General features: G+C 38.9%; 1 protein-coding gene across 11 annotated transcripts in view; it reads left to right on the plus strand.

Annotated features, from left to right (window-relative positions):
* ablim2 (actin binding LIM protein family, member 2) overlaps positions 1-13,556 on the plus strand; it is a 93,135-nt gene that overhangs the window by 61,132 nt on the left and 18,447 nt on the right. For 4 of the 11 annotated variants that reach the window (XM_080299772.1, XM_026157954.2, XM_080299773.1 and 1 more), the window contains 7 exons: positions 3,221-3,298; positions 3,421-3,564; positions 4,349-4,381; positions 5,121-5,238; positions 6,123-6,392; positions 10,995-11,102; positions 12,692-12,745. In XM_080299772.1, coding sequence (XP_080155898.1) covers positions 3,221-3,298; positions 3,421-3,564; positions 4,349-4,381; positions 5,121-5,238; positions 6,123-6,392; positions 10,995-11,102; positions 12,692-12,745 — 805 coding nt within the window. Of the gene's footprint in view, positions 1-3,220; positions 3,299-3,420; positions 3,565-4,348; positions 4,382-5,120; positions 5,239-6,122; positions 6,393-7,015; positions 7,088-10,994; positions 11,103-12,691; positions 12,746-13,556 lie in introns of all 11 variants that reach the window. The other 7 variants (XM_080299774.1, XM_080299777.1, XM_080299778.1 and 4 more) reach the window with 6 other exon arrangements.

A 13,556-nucleotide genomic window follows, 5' to 3' on the forward strand; every position in this document is an offset into this window, starting at 1 on the left:
TTAGAACTCACAACTTAGTGCTGCATTTTCTTCATGCTGAGAAGCAGTCACAGCAACACAAAGTGTTAAAGTTACATGTGTTACTTACTCTGGTGCTATGCAGAGCTGACATATGTGACTAAAGAAGCTGAGGATCTGTCTGCGCATGTACCCAGAATGGTCCCCTGGGCAGTTATGATTAGGATTGATGTGGCAGTGTGAGTGTTGCCATCCATAGAGGGCAACACTCACACAGCTTGGCCAGACAGAGTGGATGCTTCTGTCTTGTTTCAGCGTGCTAAAAATATCAAACACAACTGTTACGATTCTCCAAATATTTAATTTGCCGTATGATGGAAAGTTCACTCTCTCTCATTCAACTTGTGACTTAAACATCATCGGTACTGATCCCAGTACAGCTTCACTAATACAGGCACTGCGCTCTCTGTGTTAAGTAGGTATTTGCTGTTTGAATTTTTGAGGAATTAAAATGTGTTCTTGTATTGTTTGTGTTAAACAAAATGCCCCTGTAATAACAGAAAAATTTAGTTATGCAGAAGTGGAATTAAAAAGGGAGATGAGAACATTTAGATTCTCTAGCAAACTCACCTCAAACTGTCTTTTTATATAAATAAAATTGATAGAACCTTTAGAAGTGATACTTAGCATATTTCTGAACTTTTTACTTTTTACTCCTGCTTTGAGTTTTTATGCTAAGCTAGGCTAACCGGCTGAGTCTGAAGTGTGATCATAACATCAACGCTAACTGTTACAATTTACGTACACTCGTGTATGATACGGCTTAACCAGGTTGATTGTCATGAAAACAGTGTTGGAGAATTACAGTTCACCATTTGTCTGCTAAATATTCAGCATTGGGTTAACATTACTGTCGTCCTTCTCCATGGTTTAGTTCCCTCTTGTTGCCATCTTCTAGATATTGTGTCTAACACATATTATCTTTTCAGTTATACTTTCAAGTGTGTTTTTTAAGTTTGAGTGCTTGCAATATTTATATAAAGCCATTGGGACTGTTAAGGCATGAACAATAATGCAGCAATACGGTAAACGCCATGTACATCAAACAAACGAACAAAATGTTCCCCAAAGGTAGTTTAAGGAGGAGCTTATTTCCATCTGTTTACAAATTACAAGCAACTTGAAGAGTAACAGTTAGTCAACGGTATAATGACACGACAGTGTCCCCTAGTGGTCATGGAAATTATGACGGGCACAAAGCAGGACTAACATGATGTAATTCTACAGATGTTATGGTTTCTCTTGGAGAGTAGTCTTATCTTGGATCTGATTGGCTGTTGGATGGATTTAAAGAAGACTTGAGAAAAGTATAACAGGAATGACTAGTAATCCCTGTTTTCTGCTTGTCCATGTCCACAGCTGGGCATAACTCTAACCTTAAAGGAGCACAGTTTTTGTAGAGAGGTGATCTGGATGGATGGGCGAGTTGACATATAATTGGACTTTGACTTTAATTCTGTTTTTTATTATTACAATGTTAAGGTTTAAAGCTGTACTTTTTAAAACATGACTGTGATACGACTGTGGTCTAGCTTGACTTATTTCACTGTAAATGCAAAACTTTTGGGGTTTGAGTTTAAGAGGACACTTCTCTGGGAAGACGATTGTTTTTACTATTTTTTATCAATAATGATGAAAAAACGTGCAGCAGTTGAAGCAGCCATTCAGGATAAGACGTTTATAGGATTTTCTGTGTTGTTACATTACTACCCTAAAGAAAAGAAAGGGCAGCTTTGAATAATAAAAAAATGTATATGATATACGTATACATATGGGTATCGGTCTGATACTGACGTAAATTACTGGATCGGATATCGGAGAGAAATAAAAAATGTAATCCGATCCATTAAATATCAAAAAAGCACCTCACAAAACTTGCGACATGGCGTAACTCTGCTCATAACTGTAGCACGTGGCAGCAGTGTGCGTCACGTGATAGAGCGGCTGTGCGTATTTGTAGCCTCGCTAACAATCCGGCATTTCATCTCCGAGGAAGTTATCCCAGAGAGAAGTAAAGCAAATGTGTAAGTTCATCTCTGAATGTTTATAAAGAATTCCAGCGTTAAGCTTAACAACGATATATGGAGCGACTGCCTCTCTCCCTCCCTCTCCTGCTGCTACTTCAATCATGAAACTGATTAATGATCAGCTGATCGGCTTTTCTGTCGCGAGTCCGTCTCTCTTGTTTGTGTGCTTCTCGCCAGAAAGAGGAAACCAGCGGCTGAACAACAGCAGCACGTTTAAGCTTGATAATCTGTTGTTAGAATTTATTTAATATTACTTTCTACACCAGGATCTTTTTCTACGTAGCTGACGGCTGGTAACTGTGCAGGGGCGGATCTAGCAAAGTTTAGCCAGGGGGGCCGATAGGGCATGAACAGGGAAAAGGGGGCAAAGACATACTTTTCTTTCTTATTCTCATTTAAAATGTCTAGCTTTTAATAAATAATTATCCGAATCTTACACCCAAAGATTTAATCTGATGTAAAATGTATAGAAGTCCATTACTGTATATAGTAACTATTAAGTCTAATATACCCTAGTAAGCTATAGTACATAGAAATATGTTGAATCTATTTAATTATTCTTCAAAAATAATTGATTTCTGTGCATTTTTTTTCACACTGCATCAAATTAAAGTTGATTACGTCAATTAAGCATCATGAGGTGGAGGGTGGGGGATGGTTCCCTATTTTGGGGGGGGGGGGTTAGAAACTTATTCGTTAGGTTGCTTACTCTTTAAAATACCAGAATAGGGAGGATGGTGCAGGTTTAAGTTTATTAGATTGATCAGTGTTGCTGAACTATGAAATATTTTGGGTGCAGTGTATTTTTTGCATACAGGTATAACAGAATAGCTTTAGTGGGGGTTTTTTTGTTTGTTTTTTTTACTTGAGTATGAACTTATATAAAAAGCAGCAAGATATTAAAAAACAGTTTTATTGATTAAAAAACACACTATATCGGATTCATATCGGTATCTGCAGATATCCCAATTTATGATATCGGTATCGGACATAAAAAAGTGGCATCGTGCCATCTCTAATAATATCTTACTACGCATGAGTTTGAATGGATGGCAGTAATTACATGAATGCCACCTTTCTTAACCTGTCATAATTCAGTGTGTTTAAAACTGCTGTGTGTGTGTGTGTGTGTGTGTGTGTGTGTGTGTGTGTGTGTGTGTGTGTGTGTGTTCCAGGTGACCCGGACTTCATCAGAGAGCATCACCTCAGTCCCGGCATCCAGCGCCTCGGGCTCTCCCAGCAGAGTCATCTATGTAAGACTGCATCACCTCTATTCACCCTTAAGGGAGCAACAGATGACTTTTGTACCTCTGTGCTCCTCCAAGTGTCAGTAGGATGCAAATAAAAACTAAATCTGTCTCCTGTCTGCTGCCAGGCCAAGCTAGGAGAGGAGATGCTGGACTACAAGGACCTGGCAGCCCTTCCAAAGACCAAGGCCATCTATAACATAGATAGGCCTGACATGTTGTCTTACTCTCCCTATGTCAGCTACCCATCTGACGAGAGGCACTATGGAGAGGTAACTCCGACTCCATTTTCATTCGCTGCTGTGATGAAGTTTGTCACTAGTAATTCTTATGGTTTGTCATGACTCCGTTATGAGAGTAGAACAATACTTCTATAAAACAAATTTAAGTTTCAGTAAAATTGTAACTAAAGGGGTTTTAAATGGCTCAGAAAGCAAGTAAACATAACTTTGGTACAGTAACAAGAGTAAATGGAATTCACTACACACATTCTTACCTGCTTAACTGTTAATGAGTGTCAGCCAGAGACTAGCCAAATATGGGCGATATGGAGCAAGTGTTTCTGTCCTGATATTTTTTGTTAAGGTGAATTTGAATGTATGCAGCATATATCCAGACTTAAACTGAAAACCAGAGGAATGTGTCTTTTTTCTAACGATTTAATACATCCAATCATCCTTTTATCTCTAAAGAACTGATTTGTTCACAGGTTTCTTTCTGTCTCACTCCAGTGAATGAATGCAATTTGAGCGAGAAACCTTCCTTGTGTCGCTTCTTCCCTGTCTTTTCGTTTTATTCTTCACCTTCCTCATCCTCCATCATCGCAGTGAAGTCATTCATTAATGCCACACTGACGCAATCCTTTGCAGTTCAGCCACAGCTTCACAGCCCTGGCCTTATAAGCCGAACTGTAAACTTCCTCATTCACTCATCAGCAATGTCCTTGCATTTGGACATCATTGCTCACTCCCACTCTCATTGCTGGTTGGTTAACTCATATATTCTCACATATGAGTTTTTCCTAATCATTGGCTCTTTCCCCATTTTCATTTGCAGTCTCCCCAGCTGCTTTCTCCTACTCCTACTGAGGTAATGTGATGCACTGTGTCTCAATGTGGATGTAAATCATACTTCATCAGTGCCTTCTTGTGTGCTTGTGTGTGAGTGTATGTGTTTGTGGACACAAACAAGTTGTTTGCCATATTTGGGACATAAGAGTTTTCTAGGGTAATTGACAGTTTTAAATGGTTTGTGGGATGTGTTTTAATTTTTGGATTATGTGCAGATATGATAACATTATACTATGTGTTGAGGGGGTAAATCAGCTGTGTTGGATGAAGGACACATCTAAAAGCTGCAGGACACTGGTCCCTGAGGCCTGGAGTAAAGCATGCTCTTTAGTTTCCCTGCCAAAGGCTAATATCAGTAGTGCAGGATTCATTTTCTTAGAGTCACAGTTTTTCAGTTTCAGTTCTTGGCGGATTAGTATAACAGCACAAGCAATAAAAATATATGTAATCAGATTGTTTTTAAAATAGAACATGCATGTTGTTTTGAAAGTTTGAAAAACATCCAAACCATTGGCTCCATTTGTTGATACATATTTGAAATGAGTTCTGCTCTTAATCATAACAATAAGCGCACACATTTCTCCTCACTCCTGTTATGTTGACGTTATGTTATCTTCGCTCCTTGGTGTGACTTGTGCAACATAACTCAGCTGCCTCACTATTAATATTTTAGAAATTTTTTCTCTGATGTTGAAATTAAGGACTGAGTGCATAGAATGTACTCACTCTGTTTTTATCTTCTGTGTTTGTGTATTCAGGGTGATGGGGAAAAATCACCCCGTCAACGGAGGCCATCGAGCCCCAGCTCTAACAGCTCCCTGGGGGGCTATGGGCGGTACACCCCGTCTCGTTCCCCTCAGAACTACAGCCGACCAGGTATTAGCAAAACCCCATAATCCATACATCACTGTGGCCTTATGAAAAGCTGAAAGGTCTTACTTTCCAATTATGTCCAGGTTTAACCTGTATTAGATCCAACAGTTTATGGCTCAGTCACACTAGACTAATAATAGGACAGAGGGTGCTCACTGAGTGCATTACTTTTTTATTTTTAATTTATAAATGGTTGTTTTTGGTTGTATTACTATATAAAAATAAAGTTGCAGAGTGCCACTGTTTTCACTCGGTCGACGCAGAATTAAGTAAAGTCCCAATACAAAACTTGCATTTGCACCATTATCAAGTAAAGTACAAGTGCATTAAAACTGCAGGGATAGTCTTGACAGAACTTGACAGAAATACCAAATTTATTTATTATTTAGAAAATCAAAGCCTCCAAGCTAGTTTAGTCAAACATCTCAAGCTGCGCTGTATCATATACATGTAACATGCTTTACTCTCGTCATAGACCAAACACACTCTCCCAACTTGGTGGTCTGTTTAAGCTACACATCTTTCTTACATGTTAATGCTGCTGCACAGCATCACTGCTTGCTATTTGAGCCCCTCCACCACCCCAGCGTCCACCTGTATGCTCTTCATCAAATCATTACATATGTTTAGCGTAGTTGCAGGTGTCTGATAAGATAAGCCTAGGAACTGTTTTCTTCTGTGTTCTGTAATGTATATGTATATCGGGCCTGTTTTTTTTTTTTTGTGTGTGTATATATATATATATATATATATATATATATATATATATATTACTTTGTGGTTTCTTACCCTTTTTCCAAACAGATTTAAAGGCTTTAAAGAAACTTCGTATCCTAATAAGTTTATCATATGCTTTGTACTCTCCTGTGATTTGCTTGGATACCTAGGACCAGAGATATACCTTGCCGGTAGACACAGCAGCCAAGCTTTACCCCCAGCCCTCATGGGGGGCATTAAGTACCCCTCCACCTGGGCCAGGAACACATCCTCCCCACCCATGTACTATTCTGGTGGGGCTGAAGGGAGCAGTGGTGGTGGTGGTAGTTGTGGCAAGTACTCACCTACACCAACAGGTGGTAGTGCAGGCTTGTCTTTACACCTAAATCCCACCACCCTGGCTATGCTGCAGCAGCACAACTATATCCCTTACTTTAGAGGTATTAGTGACTAAAGACATGGTCCAATGCAGACAATGGACTACTTGCTAGAATCATTCCTGCTAAAATTTTAAAAAGAGAAAAATAATAAAAGCCAACTAAAAATCTATATATTTAAATATTTAAAAGAGGCTTTAACGTGTCCCAAAAGCTGGTTTCCAAGATGCCCGAAAAGAAGCATAGAAACCTGGTGATTCAGCAGCAAACCAGTCCTCTCTGTATTCGACTAAGATCTAAGGTCTTACAGAATGGAGTGCTGTGACCAATGACCCAACTTCGCATGGGTTTACCAACAGTTTAACCGTGTGCTGTAAACTCTCACTGTGTGTCTTTGAGGACCTGGATTTACCATAGACTTATGAGCCATAATGGGAATAGACTATACTGGTGTGAACTGCTGTAAACGTTGGGTCACTCATGAAACTTTATTTTCATTCTGTATTCTCACTGATTCTTGAACTAAAGCCATGAAACCACTGATGCGGTTTTCAGTGTCACACATCCCTGAAATCAACATCACAAACCAGTACCTTTCACATTTCCCTCGCATAATGTAACCCCTGCCCGGGGGCTTATTCAACAAGCTCGCTTTCCTTCATCCCCTGATCTCCCTCACCTCTCAGGGTTCAAACAGGACCCCCTACCTGACCCTAAACCTAGGACATCCCTGCATCTCAGTTTACCTCCTCCTAACGGTAAAGACAATAGCAGTTCTGTTCTCTGTGTTTCCTCTCCCTGTAGTGGAATGGATAGCAGGTTTTGTGATGTTGTGTTCTGGTATTGTGGTGTTAACAGGTTTCATGGGATGCATCAAGGCATATTTTTAGGACTGCTCCTTTTTTCTCATTCTGCTTGCCCTGTTCACTTGTGTCTGTGAATGTGGTTATTGTTGTGCATGGTTTAACTCCTTGTAGACCTGTTTGTGACCCTGATACATCTGGTATTAACTTTTAGAGAATGGTTAAGGGCGATTTCATCTTTGCACTTGTCTGTTCTGCCTAGCTTTGATCTTAGATCTAGTCTGCTATTTTTCTTGAATGATTGTCATTGTCATAATACAGTCTTTATCACCGTGAATTTGATATAAATCTTGAAGACAATGTAGGTTTTCTTACTTGATGATTGACAAAGGGTAAATTCCTAACACAGAATCATTGGAAAAGTCTATTGTGTACGTCAGAGATCTACATTGTGTCAGAGAGGATTAAGAGGATAAGTAGCAGCTTGGTGCTTGCTAATCAAATGCCGTACACTTGAATAGTTGGTCATTGGCAAGTGTGTCCAAAACTCAAAGCTCTGGCAGTTTATTGTTCAGTAGTATTCAGGTATATGTTAACACAATACCACAATCTGGGAGTGGAAGGAGCGCACACACCAGGAGCTACATCACAGACTCTATAGGTCTTGCTTAACATGTTACATGTTGAAGTTCATAATAGTACAATAAGAAAACACTAAACAAGTATGGCTTGTTTGGAAGGATGTTCTAAAAAGAACAGGCCAGCATGGCTTGGGTTTGCAAAGTTGCATGTGAACAAACCACAAGACTTCCGGAACAATATCGTTTGGACAGATGAGATCAACGTGGAGATGCTGGCCATAATGGACAGCATGCAACAGGAAAATGATCCCAACAGATTGGCTGAAAAAGAAAAGAACCAAGGTGTTGCAGTGGCCCAGTGAAAGTCCAGACCTCAAACTGTTAGATATCTTAAGAGAGCTGTGCATGAACAAATGCCCACAAACATCAATGAGCAGAAGCAGTGGTGAAGAGAAGCAGAAGAACATTTTTCTTAATAATGCGAGATAGTGATAAAGTGCTCATGTGCTCATGTGTGTGTTCAGTTTTTCACAGGACTGCATCAGGCCCTGTGAAAACTTTCTTTTTCATATCATTGCATCTGCAGATGTTGTCAATTTTTCCGCAACAGGACCCAATAAAATGTTCCATGACACGGTTTTAAAAAAACACTTGGCTTAATACCACCAGTAATCAGTTGATTCAGCAATAAAACCATAAACACAAACTAGTGCACAGTGAATGTGGAGTCTAGAGATATTCCCACCCTGACACTTTCAGGCAATCATACACGTGTATAAAAAGATGTATCACCCACAATAGATAATAATATATGAATTGATATTAATATACCACTTAACTTACCATTTCAGTTTTGCCCTACTGTACCTGCTCCACCCAATAATATGAACATTAAAACTCATGTTAGCAGTGTTGTCTGCTTGTGCCTTGGGCTGCATTTGGCTGCTGTTTTAAACGTAGTTTTATGAGCACATCCATATTGGTTTAATGGGTAAATTAATGGGTAATTAGATAAGCTGCTAATAATTTTTTAGAACTATATAAATTTAAGCTTGAGAAAACTCTTGTAAAATGGCATTATGAGTTTGACCTTTCCAGTCGTTTCAGCATTTAGCACTATCAGAGAGAGCCTAGTTTACTGATGGCTGAAGGGCATGCAAGGTCACAAATGCCCACTCCTTCAAAAGGCTGCACAAGGACTATTAAGCTCAAATATTTGCTTAGTAGTTTTAATTTTTAATGCAATTTGAAGATTACTTGTAGAGTGATTTAAGAGGTGGAGACACATTTTGCACAGAAAATCACGAGCACTTGGGCTGTGGTTTTTTTTTTTCACAGTGGGGTGAAGAGGCTGAGATGGGAACTCTTTTATGGGGAAGATGAAAGAGAAGAGTAACACAGAAATGAAACAGACCAAGCAGACTGATCTGTAATTTGGGATCTGGTTTTCAGTTGCAGTGGCATGCAGCGTAGTGTTGCCTTAGAACTGCTGTTTGTCTTTATGCAACAGACTTGTGTTTTAATGATGGCAGCTGCACTCAAGTTATCCAGAAGTTTTTGCTCTGTAGATTGGCCCCTATGGGGCAAAAAGTGTTTTGAAATGAAGTGACACTGATGAAGGATATTTAGGAAAGAACCTTGTAAGGATGAAAAATGCATGTTTTCGTTTTAATCCCCAGATTCCTTGTTAATGATCCCAAGCCATCTTTTATATCTTGTTTTGTGTTATTGGTTTTTGATTAATGAATGACTTTGCCATTGTGTAATCTGTTCAGATAAACTGTAATGCATCTCCTCCCAAACTCTCTTAGCCTCGTGTCTTAGCTCCAGATGTTTGTATGGATGTTCTGCCCTACATTTAGACCCGCACTAACAGTACTATTGTGTGTATGTGTGTGTTTAAGTGTGTGAAGGGGATCCACTTAGACTTGCGTGACAGTGATCTCATCCACTTGCATCCAGATCCCTGACGATAATTCCTCTGTGTCTAAGGGGAGATGAGTGTGTGTGTTCAGTCAGCTAACACTCTCACACAGAGACACAGTCTCAGTTCTTCCTCAAAGCTCTGGATGTAGAGTGTTTATTACTTTTGGCTTCACTGTTGTCAGTGACTCCATCACCCAGCCTGCTTGTGTTGTAACAGTGGGTGTGCCCTGGTTACGCAGCACCCATATGCATGCAGTCAGCAAAATGCATGTCACATTGTTACACTTAGCACATGGAAAATGTTACGTGATGAGAGGTCATCCGCCCTTCAGGCTATGATACTGACTTTTATTGTCTTTTTTACATTTATATTATAAGGTAAAGACCCTACAATAATAAGGTCACTTATAATTCAAACAAAGATTTGTAGTAGATGTGTGGTAGAAGCTTTTCAACAGCTGTTTCCAAACATTTCGGAGGACTTTCTGAAACCACAGAGTAGCATAGGGTTGACAACTCCGACGGCTTTATATGTTCCAAGTAAATCGCTTGATTGGTTTTCAATAATGACTTCTACGGCATCAGAATAAACAAACTAAAAACAAGTTCCTGCTGTCCTGTGCAGAGTTGCAAGAGGCCTTTTCTATCTTAATGTGCGAGCCCTCTGACATGGCAGACATGTAAAGAACTCTGTGGACATCCCACAATTGGTACTTTTAAACTGGCCTCATACGTTGACATACTTTAAAGAAAACTCTTGAATTAATAAAGTTTTGTATTAATGTCTTTATGCGAGGTAAATTTGACATGTAGCGTAAAGCTGGCAGTAAGACTGAAAAAAGAGTAATAGAAAATGCCAATCTGAATCCTACAGGCTGAGATGTAAGTGGCCTAAGATAAATGAGCATCTGAGACTCTACTTTGCATTTAGCTTCTTAATGATACTTTGAAAGGAAAGTACACTAGGCGACAGACATGTCTTCCTGTGCCTGGGAATCCCAGTAAATATCTAAAAATATCTCATTTGGGCTGATGAACAACATAGTGTAAGATTATTTAACATTAAAGTGCTAGGCAGAATTATTTATAAATCTCATCACTTAGCAGGTAGAAGACCCAAATAACATCCCACAAACATTTGATTATTCAGGATATAATGAATACAGACACTGTAAATGGCTGGGTTATCAAGTCACTGGATAAGGTATTATAGTAATAGCTGCATGTCTGAGCTGTATAAGTAACCTTACCATAATACTGTTTTCTGCCCCCCCCCCCCCTTCCCTTTTTTTCCCCTTCCTTTCCCAAAACCTTTCCCCTTTGCCTTCCATACTCAATGCCCTCCACGTTTGGAGGTAGTGAAAGCGGTCGGAGTACCCCCAGCTTATCCACCTATTCCGATGGCAAATCTCCCTCATCTACTTCTACATACGTGGCTGCTCCCCGGCATTTCCACATACCAGGTAGGCCATACAGGACTGCTTAGCTCACAGCTCAGCCTACAATTTTCACATCATACCGCTTTAAACAATAGGCCATCATTAACTGTAGCCATTATAGAATCCTGATCAAACTAAACTAAACTAAACTTGCTGTAATAATCTGTTGTGAACTTAGGTGCAGGTTAGATTAACTGCAGCAAAGTTAAAATCTCAGCCAGTGGAATTCACACACTTTGGGTGTCTAGTTTGTCTTATTCATTTATTTATTTATTTAGTTATATAAAATGAAATTAATTGATGCAATTTCTTTCCAGTAATTTGCACAGAAAAGCTTTTGACACTATTAAGAAGATCAAAGACATAGAGCTCAATTATTATTTGAACAAGTGTCAGTGTCTCTATTAAGCCAGTGGGTTCTTCTAAATGGCCCGAATCAGCTTGATGAATGCCACCAGTAAATAACTATGCCATCACAGCAGAGGAAAGTTTGTCTTTACCTGGACGGAAGGCTTTGAGGACCAGGCAATTGGTAACATTGGCAAGATTCTTCTTACTCATAAGAGAGACACTAATTATAATTTTCACAGGATTATTATGGTTTTTTCATACAGACTATTTTAGCACATTACTTCTTTATGTTCTGTTAGGCTCTTGGACTTTAATTCACAGTGTTCTTACTGTTTACTAATTTCAGAATAACTGCACAGAAATAATCAAACAGCAGTGACACAAGAGCCCAACATTTGGAAAAGCAGTAACATTTTAACTGTGTTGTCTTCGCTGTTTCTCAAAGAGGGAAATGGAAAAATAATTCCCATTGTCAATTATACTGTCAGTCATGGAGAAGGGGGAAAAACCCCTCATGCTGGAAGCAAGTTATCCACTTCATGGCTTTCACAGTCATTGCTTTTATATGGATATTGTTTCAAATGCTGACAGGCACTGAAACAATCCAGAGAAATGACCAGCATCTGTTGTTTTATTGTGAGTGCTGTTTCTGCCGTGTCTTAATGTGTGACAGTCGTTACTAAGCATCTCCATCAGAGGCCTAGACAGGTTCACTGACACTAAGATGGATTAGATCAGCTTTAGGGGATAACACACAGTCCTCATCATTCTGCAGAGGTCCTTTATCGAGCACTGCAGTGTTTGCAACAATTCTTGAACAAACCTTCAACTTTGGGCTTATGTTTAATGTTTATGTTATTAATTTAGATGCCATTTTTTAATGATTTTATTTGACATTTTCTCAAATCTGCTAATACAAGTGGACTTTTTGATGCCAGAGGATTATGTGTGGCTGCTGATTTTAATCTTTTAGTATCATTCAATTGTTCTGCATCAAATGACCCGCCATTCCCAATAAATTTATGTGTTTTGAATATGTTGCATGAATTTAAAATTGCTGATTTATTTGAGGTGCCAAAATGAAAATGACAAATGACTTGTGTTGAATCAGCTTTCCTGTTCCCCCGTTTGCTTCTTAAATATATCTCATCCCGCAATAACTGCTAACTCATGCTTCTTTTTCTCCATTTTCTCTTTCTTTCTCTACCCTGCCCATGTTGGCTTCTTCCATTTTCTTTCTTCTGCTCTGTTCCCATCTTCAGAGACTATGGTCAAAGATAATATCTATAGAAAACCCCCCATCTACAAACAGCATGGTACAGTCCACTTCGTCCTTAACGCTTCTTTATCTGGTCTGGTCTCTGCACGATGTGTTGCATGCTGACCGTCAGTCATGTCATTCATTCCAGTTCTCCTCCTTTATGTTCTAAGAACTGCGCTTGTCTAGAAGGCTCTATGGATCTACATGCATAGAACTGGTGTACTTCACCCAGAATCCATGATTGTTGAACAATTGGATGGTGGGCAATGCTATGGCAATTTAACAACAAAATATAATAATAATTTTAAAAAACCCTCAAAGTTTCTGATCAAACATTTTAGGTGTGAGTTACATGATGCTACCTACAGTATGACCCTTCTCTGAGAGCAGATGGCCTTGCTTTTACTAAAACCCAATCGGATATTCTGCAGTGTAAAGGTGTGGATGACACGTCTCTTAGTTTAAAGGCTTACAGATGCAGAATATTGCAGTGGATCCCAGAGAATTCCTGTAATCCAAGCAGTGTGTCATGAACAGTGTTGGTCAAGTTACTTGAAAAAAGTAATCAGTAACTAATTACTGATTACTTCCCCAAAAAAGTAATCCCGTTACTTTACTGATTACTTATTTTCAAAAGTAATTAATTACTTAGTTACTTAGTTACTTTTTAAAAACACGATTTACAACCTGAAGAGGTGATAAAGCGATAGATCTTTCAGCCCAATTCTACTTTTTCTACATAACCCATCATACAAAATGTAATCAAATTGAAAAGTCTCCTATTTTAAAACTTGTTTTATTAGTTTTAATCTTTTAACTTTATGCATCAAGCAAAAATTTAATTATATGCAACATTCTCTGACTTG

The sequence above is a fragment of the Astatotilapia calliptera genome, chromosome 3, assembly GCF_964374335.1.
Source record: "Astatotilapia calliptera chromosome 3, fAstCal68.1, whole genome shotgun sequence".
In the NCBI taxonomy this organism is placed as follows: Eukaryota; Metazoa; Chordata; class Actinopteri; order Cichliformes; family Cichlidae; genus Astatotilapia; species Astatotilapia calliptera.